Below are 9783 nucleotides of genomic sequence, written 5' to 3' on the forward strand. Positions count from 1 at the left end.
ACAATATTGTATATCAGCTGCTGTTACCAGTATTCAAATTTAAACACATCTAACTTTGGGTATAAAGCATCTGTTCCCGGATCGTGGAGGTTGTCAATATTTCTCCTTTCCAGTAATTTCCTGACTACAATATTTCCTCTGTTAGAGTCTGTTAGGCTGCGTCAGAGTTAGTTTACAGTAAGCATCCACCGGTAGGGCAAGCGTGTCTCTCTACTGCTTACTTGACAATTACAAATCGATCCACGTTCCCACCCCTTAGTTTAAATACTTAGCCTAGATCTCCATCCCTGCGTGCATTTAGAGCCTCCTCCTAACTCACAGGAAACAAAGAGTGTTTTGTAAATACAACAAAAACTAAACTTTTATCTCAGACGATACATTTTATTGAGTTGTAGATTTGGAAGAGAGGGAATAAGTTGTTTTTGGCTAATTTTTTTTTTGCTGTTAGACTTAAACTATCAGTAGGATATATCAGAGTTGTCACTTACAGGGAAACAAAGCTACTCCACTTTAGGTTTCATGCGAAAAATTAGGGAAAGTCTAATTCCAAACTTTTTTGTTTGTGGACATCTAAAGTTGAGCAGTAAAAGGAAATAATTTCCTTATCAGTCATAGTTATTGTACTAGACTATTTTTCTACCAACAATAGTTTTGTACCACATTTTACCCATTTTTTGGGCTGTCAGGTAACCTTTAAATTCCATGGAGGTGCCTGCATTCACACATATACCGTATTTTCACGACCATAAGGTGCACCGTACTAAAAGGCGCACTCTCAGTTATGTGTCCCATTTCTGTATTTAACACACACATAAGGCGCACCGGACTATACAGTAGGGCGCGTTTTTTATATACAGGTACATGTCCTCTACTACCTTTAAATACCTCTACTGCATATTTAAAAATGCAGCGGGGGCAAAACTGAGTATGACTGTGCTTTATTCATGTATTTATTACAAAGTATTAATCAAACCTGGCAGCTGGCCGTGAGACAGACACATCGCAGATGACACAGCGCTGTGATCACTCCTAAATTAACTTAAAATCCTGAAACCTGCCGACGGAATATGTTCGCTTTTATTACCGGTATCCTGGTGCCTGCAGTTTAAATTATTTAGATGAAAAACACCTGCCAGCCACCGCGGTGAACCCGGAGGCTGCCCAGCCTAGAGGCTGCTGATGAAGAGATTTCTACTGTCGGTGTACCGCTGGTATGTGGGGGTCTGAGCGGCTCCGACAGAAATAGATAATCTGGATGAACTGACTGCAATTATTAAGTTTTCAGGTGGACTTTCTCACTTAAAAACATATTAAAACTACTTTATTCCCCCTGATCACAGCAAATATAGCTGCAAGATTTAGATTATTTAGATGAAAAACACCTGCCAGCCACCGCGGTGAAGAGGAGGAGACCCGCCCAGAGGCTGCTGTTGAATTAAGTTTTCAGGTAGAAAAATAGAGCGGGAGCAAAACTGAGTATGATTGTGCTTTATTCATGTATTTATTACAAAGTATTAATCGAACCCATCAAAGTCATCATCCTCTGTTTCTGAATTAAACAGCTGCTAAATCAGACATGCCAGTTTCCCCTTCTTCGCTGTCAGTCACTTTCCGTGCAGCGCAGCTCCTCAGAAATAATGCCGGCTTTTGCGAAAGCTTGAACAACAGAGCCAGCAGACACGTTAGTCCAAGCATCTACAATCCATCCGCAAACGGTGGCGTAACTCGCCTGGCGCTGCCTTCCACTTATCCTGAAACTGTGGTCTCCGTCTGTCATCCATCGCTCCCACGCCGCTCGCAGCCTTACTTTAAATGGCCGCTTCACACCGATGTCGAGCGGTTGAAGTTCCTTTGTCAGACCCCCCGGGATAACAGCGAGCACAGCGTTCATTTGATTCACCTTTTTTTTCACATCGGCTGTGAGATGGGCACGCAGCGATGGTGATGCGTGGAAAAAAGCACCTGGTCTCCTCACATACACCTGCCTCAGCCACGCTTTCATCATCACCTCATCCATCCAGCCTTTATCATTTGTGTTAATATCATATGTCATCATTTCACATCAGCTGTGAGATGGGCACGCATGGAGTTACATATTAACAGCGATGGTGATGATTGGAAAAAAAACATTGGTCTCCTTACATTCAGCCACTCTTTCATCATCTCCTCAATGAGGTGGTCTCAAAAGTCGCAGTTACAACACACATAGGGCGCACCGCACCAAAGGGCGCGCCGCACATTTTGAGGGGAAAAAAAGACGTTTAAGTGCGCCTTATAGTCGTGAAAATACGGTACTCTAAATCCATCAGTCCCCCTTAGAAAGACAGAGAGTCCTGCACGCTGGGCATGTTTGATGTGGAAATGTCCAGACCAGCTTTAAAACAGTTCCCCTATTGTAAATGTTTAAATGTCACACCTTACCCTGCAGCAGGCTGCTCTGCAGACACGCATGTGTTTATGCAGGCAGGAGTGTGAGCGTCCCATGTCCTGTATGCATGTAGCAGCGGGACGTGTGATGGAGCTATTTCTGGAGAACAAAATGAGGTCACAGATGGAGCAGGCTGAACTTAAGTGATTTCTGTTGTACCTCCCGATGCTACATGACGTCGTGTCACAATGCTCTGTATGCTCCAAGCTACTGATTGCTGGTGATGCCGAATCCCAGGGAATAGAACTGTTATTGTCTTTTGAGATCCACCTTCAATTATCATAACTGTCGTTGCAAAGGTTCACGAATCAGTGCAAAGACAGGATAAGCCTTGGAGGAAAGTGGCACATCTGCACAACCCACATTTAGACACTGTTATGTGTAGAAGAGTTCAGGCTGTAGGTCAGGCTCAGTGTCTCATAGTAACAGAATAATGTGAACCTCTGCATGAAGAGTCTACCTTGCACAGTTATGGATTGTGCAGAAGTAGCCATTCAAAATATCCCCTTTTTCCTTAAGTGGTCCTTGGTTGGTCAACTGCAATTCATTTTTAAACATCAATCTTTGTACTAAAATATCCTCATGATCTGGGGACATTTAAATCTAAAGAGAAGCGTCATCTCCTGGTCAGACCCTGTAATTTAGTGAAAGGGTGGAGTGGGAGTAAAAAGGCCCGTGGCTGGAAGTTGGAGGGAATTTTGCTGGGAGCTTCAGGGAAGTGGGCTGTAATTAAACCGTCATTTGATTGGCTGCTACTGTAGCTTATTTTTTCGGACTGTCTTTGCAGTAAACTCTCTCTATTGTCAATAACTGGTTTAAGTTTTAGATTGTTGTTTTGCAGATTAGCATTTTTGGTTCCAGTCAAATTATTTATTTCTTAATTAATAAGCAGAAAACAAAATGAAACAGGGTTTTTTTTGTATCCATAACATGTATTAATAAACTGTATGACATAAGGAGACCATAATTAAAAGCATTGTAACTTCTGGAAACCATTAGCTGCATTGCTGAGGGTTTTGTTATATCCATCTGGGAACCTTCCGTAGAAGTAATTTTGGGAAGGGGCGAAAATACTGGTTAGCTGATTGGCCTATGTTGGTGATAGACGGGTCAAATAAACCAATCAGATCAGCGAAGCATATGACGTACTAACAGAGCGACAACGAAGAGGAGCCAATTGATAGATCAAACTCTTGCTGAAACCAGTCGGGAGAAGAGCAAAAACATCTTTTCCTCTGAGAAAAGCCTCCAGAGCAGCGTTTTGCTCTTCTTTCAGTGAAGAAATACTCTGTAATTCCGATAAAACTTGCTCGATAGCCACGCTAACGCTAGTTTCATCTGCTGAAGCCGGCATGTTCTTTAGACTGAACTGTCGCGCTTCTCGTTGCGTCACACCTCAACCCGCCTCAAAGCCAACGCTGATTGGACGTTCGTTTGGTGAACGGCTCCAAATTTTCTTTAGCGGAGAGTCTCCAGACTGATCTGCGAGTGAAACCTTGAAAGCTCGCGAGATCAGGATGGTCTCACGAGGCTAACTGGTCTTTGGCCAGCTTTCAGATTTATTTCTTAATATCTCCAGCTTAATATATTAAAGGTATTTTATACTGACTACTAATCATTACAAGCCAAGAATATGTTTGGTAAATAATATTGGAAAAAATGGAATCCAGAATGATAAGGTTTTTCCTTTTGCAAACCATGTTCTATGCTTCGAACAATAATGGTATAAAATTCACTCACATACGCTTCTTTTTACGCTTTTTTTTCTCTTTTTTCGATCATTGCAACCATTAACTTACCCATCAGAACCTGGTGTGGTAGAGGTACCTATTTATCATGGGAAGTACAATTTTAATAATACCTGCAAAGTAGTCCTGAAGCCGCGCAGTGTTGTCATAAGAAGGTTACACTGCTGTTTTTCTGAAGCTGCTCATTATTAGTTTATATCTTAAAAACAAAAGATAAACATTTAAGATATTGTGTTTTACAACCAAGCAATTAACACAATTAACACTCTCTTCCTTAAACCTTTTCAATACTTTATTTTTTTGTGTGGTTATCATAACATTTTAATTCAGTGCATGAAATGCTACATTTAAGTTAAATTTAGAAAAATATCTTTGCAGTAATATGCATTTTTTGCACAAGTATAGATTATTTAACATTCAGCATTATATCAAATTACATTTTGTATTGAGCTGTTTTATCTTTTTAGTTGTGTTTTTTTAAGTATAGCGACAACAGCTCTGATTTGCAGTCTCAGAAGTTACTAAAATCATTTGGTATTATATTTGGTTTTATATTAGTTGTATCAATGCCAGAAGAGGTTTAAAATATACTTCTACATTTGAGAATGAAGCAGGATTTTTCAAATAGAAGTAGAAAGAGGTCAGTTTAGTTCCGCAGTGAAACACAGGATGGTGTTGAAACATTCTGAGCAGACAAAGTAAAAGGTAAACGTCGTGGAAAAAAGAAGGTTAGACCTGTAGGGATTTAATTCATTTCTCCTAAAATCAATCTCAGTCTGTCTGTGTTCATAGAATAACACCACATGGGTTTCCAACCACAGATACTCAGCAATAGAATGAAAATAAAAGCTTTTAGATCTGATGAAGTAGCTTAATGGAGGAGTAATAAGGGAATATTAGCCTTTCTTCTTTTGGGTGCAAGTTAGTTATAACCAAAATGCGGCACACCGTGTGTTTGGTTATATACAATAGCTGTTAAAGATCTAAAGTATGGCCTGAAAAGGCTTTGATTTGTTAAACTCAACATTTACCTTGGAAAGAAAAATACACTGAATTCTAATGATCTAATTTGGTTGGATGAGCCGTTATTTCAGGTGGGATTAGCTTCACACCTGAGTTGGTCTATAGATAGCATGGATTGTAAACTGTTGGGATTATTCAATGATTCAGCAGCTAAATGAAACCAGATCGAAGTATCACCTTGTTAGACGCCTTGATTAAATGCTGTGTTTGTCTATTGTTCTCAGTGATCAGCGGGCCTTCCTGTTGGAGAACGTTCCCTGTAATGTCCCCGACTGTGCTGGTGTTGGACGGATGTTTCGGATCCACTGGGACCAAACGGACCTGGGAGCAATCCAGAAGGCTGTCATGGCTACTTTCTTTGACATCTATGAGGATGTGAGTAGATAACCTTTATTAATCCTTTATAGGGCAAGTTAGTAATTTTGATTCTTACATATGGAGTTCAGTGTTTACATTATTTTAATATACTTTTATCACTTTTATTGTTTTTCTTAATATATTCGGGCAAGTTTTTACTGTTACAAATGTAAAAAGGTGTTACCCTGGATTCCAATAATACTCTTGGCTTGAAATATTGATTTTCAGCCCTACCTCTACAAGCATTTTATTTTTGCAATGCCTGCCATCTTTATCCAGCTTAAAATGTCTTACAGTCGTAGGGAAGTCATATTTAAATGTCAAATCATTCTGGCTTAAACATGTATATAAATGTACTCTTTATCAGATGATATTGTCCCAAAATGTAGAAAATTTCAGTTTAAAAAAAAATCCAGTTTTTTTTTTTCGTTATCTTCTGCAGGCCGGTTAGTTTCTACGTCAGCCTGAACACCTAAATTCGGCCAATCATATATCAACGGTCATCTGTCAATCAATTTTTTCGGTCATAGCATCTTGATTCATATGTCGCAGCTATTATACGCAACGGTTGAAATCAGAATCATTTCCTTTCCCATTGAGTTGCGTCCCAGTGTTCACGGGGATGGACGTCTGTGTCTTCGGCAGGCGTAGAGCTAACAGAACTGGCAGCGTTGCGAGGCAAGGGCTCAAACATGTACGGCTGGAAGCCTTCTACACCAAACCAAGCTTCTGCCGCCCTGGCGTCCTCTTCCACAACATCTGTGTCCCCGCTTTCCTCCTCTAAATAAAAAATGGATGACGGAGGAGACTCATCCACGACCTCCGACACTAAACTCTCCTCCTCTTGCATGTTTCCGCTGTCCATAGCGTTCCTTGACAGCGTCGTTTCTAAGTCACCAATTTAGTGCTACTTGGTCCCAATGGAATTTTCCATTGGGAACCTGCTAGCACTAAGTTGCTAACTGGTTAGCAAGATGCCTCCGACAAACTGGTCACAACCAAACATACTTGCGAACCTTCCACCACAACAATCCCGCCCCCTTGATAAACGACCAATCACATTCACTTTATTCACGTATTCGTGTAAAGTTGAGCACCAATCGGGAGAATTCAGAAACGCAACGGTTGGAACAGAAGCTTCACTATGACTTTAAAAGGTTACAGAAGCGTAAGACCTTCAACCATCTTTAAAAAAGGATGAGACCAATCTGTTAAAAATGAATAAATCTCATTACGTAAATAGAATATTTTTTGCCTTGAGTGCAGACAAGAGTTTTATTATGTTTCTGTTTCACGAGACAAAAAAATGGTTTTACAGGTGCTGGTCATAAAATTAGAATATCATGAAAAAGTAGATTGATTTCAGTAATTCCATTTAAAAAGTGAAACTTGTATATTATATTCATACATTACATACAAACTCATATATTTCAGATGTTTATTTTGTTTAATTTTGATGATTACAAATGACAACAAATGAAAATCTCAAATTCATCATATCAGAAAATTAGAATATTGTGAAAAGGTTCAAAATTGATGGCCCCTGGTGCCACACTCTAATCAGCTAATTAACTCAAACCACCTGCAAAAGCCTTTAAATGGTCTTTCAGTCTAGTTCTATAGGCTACACAATCATGGGGAAGACTGCTGACTTGACAGTTGTCCAAAAGACGACCATCGACACCTTGCACAAGGAGGGCAAGACACAAAAGGTCATCGCTAAAGAGGCTGGCTGTTCACAGAGCTCAGTGTCCAAGCACATTAATAGAGAGGCGAAGGGAAGGAAAAGATGTGGTCGAAAAAAGTGTACAAGCAAGAGAGATAACCGCACCCTGGAGAGGATTGTGAAACAAAACCCATTCAAAAATGTGGGGGAGATTCACAAAGAGTGGACTGCAGCTGGAGTGAGTGCTTCAAGAACCACCACACACAGACGTATGAAAGACATGGGTTTCTGCTGTTGCATTCCTTGTGTCAAGCCACTCTTGAACCACAGACAGCGTCAGAAGCGTCTTGCCTGGGCTAAAGAGAAACAGGACTGGACTGCTGGTGAGTGGTCCAAAGTCATGTTCTCTGATGAAAGTAAATTTTGCATTTCCTTTGGAAATCAAGGTCCCAGAGTCTGGAGGAAAAGAAGAGAGGCACTTCATCCACGTTGCTTGAAGTCCAGTGTAAAGTTTCCACAGTCAGTGATGGTTTGGGGTGCCATGTCATCTGCTGGTGTTGGTCCATTGTGTTTTCTGAGGTCCAGGGTCAACGCAGCCACATACCAGGAAGTTTTAGAGCACTTCATGCTTCCTGCAGCTGACCAACTTTTTGGAGATGCAGATTTCATTTTCCAACAGGACTTGGCACCTGCACACAGTGCCAAAGCTACCAGTACCTGGTTGAAGGACCATGGTATCCCTGTTCTTAATTGGCCAGCAAACTCTCCTGACCTTAACCCCATAGAAAATCTATGGGGTATTGTGAAGAAGAAGATGCAATACACCAGACCCAACAATTCAGAAGAGCTAAAAGCCACTATTAGAGCAACCTGGGCTATCATAGCACCTGAGCAGTGCCACAGACTGATCGACTCCATGCCACGGCGCATTGCTGCAGTAATACAGGCCAAAGGAGGCCCAACTAAATACTGAGTGCTGTACATGCTCATACTTTTCATGTTCATACTTTTCAGTTGGCCAACATTTCTATAAATCCTTTGTTTTTATTGGTCTTCAGTAATATTCTAATTTTCTGATATGATGAATTTGAGACTTTCATTTGTTGTCATTTGTAATCATCAAAATTAAACAAAATAAACATCTGAAATATATGAGTTTGTATGTAATGTATGAATATAATATACAAGTTTCACTTTTTAAATGGAATTACTGAAATCAATCTACTTTTTCATGATATTCTAATTTTATGACCAGCACCTGTATATTAACTGTTTATTTTCAACCCTCACAAGTGATCTTTAATTTTAGATGGAGGTAATTTAAGGTTTTTCAGCTTAATGTTTACTGTCAATAATCAAGTTAAAAGCTTTTAAACAATTTGGAAGTTGTTGTTTCGCCCTTTTACATCCTATGACTGTGTTATGTTGTCTAATTTTTGTTTAATTCAGTACAGTATCCTCGTTTTAAAAGCAGCACCTGAAGCTTAGCAAAATATTACACCATAAGACAGTCACTCATGTCATCCCCTAATAGACTCTGATCCGTTTAAACAGTGATTTCATATTGTGTGCCCCTGACACTGCAGTTCATAGTATGTCCTTGTCTTAATGGGTTTAATTACTGCTGCTAACCTTCACCATTTGTTTTCTTTCTTATCTGTACGCTTATCTGCGTTTGCAGGGAATATTAGACATGATCGTCCTGAGCCAGACAGAGGAGAAAAAAGACTTAATGATCCATGCATTGAAGAACAATTTTGAAGCTGATGCCTATTTTGTTAAAGTGATGGGTAAGTGACTTAGTGGTCTGAATTTCTTTCTTTATCTTCCTTTGTGTAAAATGATCAATATGAACAGCAAAAAAAAGGTCTATTTCTCTCTAAAAGAACATTACACTCTAGTTTTGTTCCTATGTTTGCTGTAGCAGCCCCTCCTAGACCAATTAGACACCAGCAAGTCTTTTCTCCAATCTAGAGAGCAGATGGCCGTAACTATTATCTGTCATACAATTTAGATTTTCTAGTCTGCAGTTACTCAGTCGGTGCTGGAAACTGGAGCTCATTTGTGCTCTGTGTTCAATTCCAAACCCATTAGGTTCAAATGGACATTTTAAGCACTAAACTTCTTCTTCCCAAAGCCAATATATATAGCCTGACTTCTTCCCCGGGTTTAAAGCTCTCAGCTTCAATAATATTACATTTGTATTTCTTTCTATTTTTTGAAGTATTATTTCTGAATCAGTCAATGTGGACTTACAGTGCCTTGAAAAGTTATACGGCACACTTTAACATTTTTACACAATCCCAATGTAATCTAGGTGGACATGGTATGACAGACAGTATGGCAATATTTGCCTGAAGAACAATGATGCAGAATGTACAGCAAAATAAGTAAAAAAAAATAATAGTCTTTAAAAAGTTATAAGGTAAATGGAAATATATATATATATATATATATATATATATATATATATATATATATATATATATACACACATATACATATATATATACACACATATACATATATACATATATATACACACATATACATATATACAT

General features: G+C 39.3%; 1 protein-coding gene across 1 annotated transcript in view; it reads left to right on the forward strand.

Annotated features, from left to right (window-relative positions):
- Positions 1 to 9783, forward strand: part of itfg1 (integrin alpha FG-GAP repeat containing 1) — a 282738-nt gene that overhangs the window by 149272 nt on the left and 123683 nt on the right. The window contains exons 11-12 of the mRNA XM_038267323.1: positions 5424 to 5574; positions 8904 to 9012. Of these exons, the coding sequence (XP_038123251.1) occupies positions 5424 to 5574; positions 8904 to 9012 (260 nt within the window). The remainder of the gene's footprint in view (positions 1 to 5423; positions 5575 to 8903; positions 9013 to 9783) is intronic.

Source organism: Cyprinodon tularosa, unplaced genomic scaffold, assembly GCF_016077235.1.
Source record: "Cyprinodon tularosa strain WSP-4 unplaced genomic scaffold, ASM1607723v1 ctg67, whole genome shotgun sequence".
NCBI classification, from domain to species: domain Eukaryota; kingdom Metazoa; phylum Chordata; class Actinopteri; order Cyprinodontiformes; family Cyprinodontidae; genus Cyprinodon; species Cyprinodon tularosa.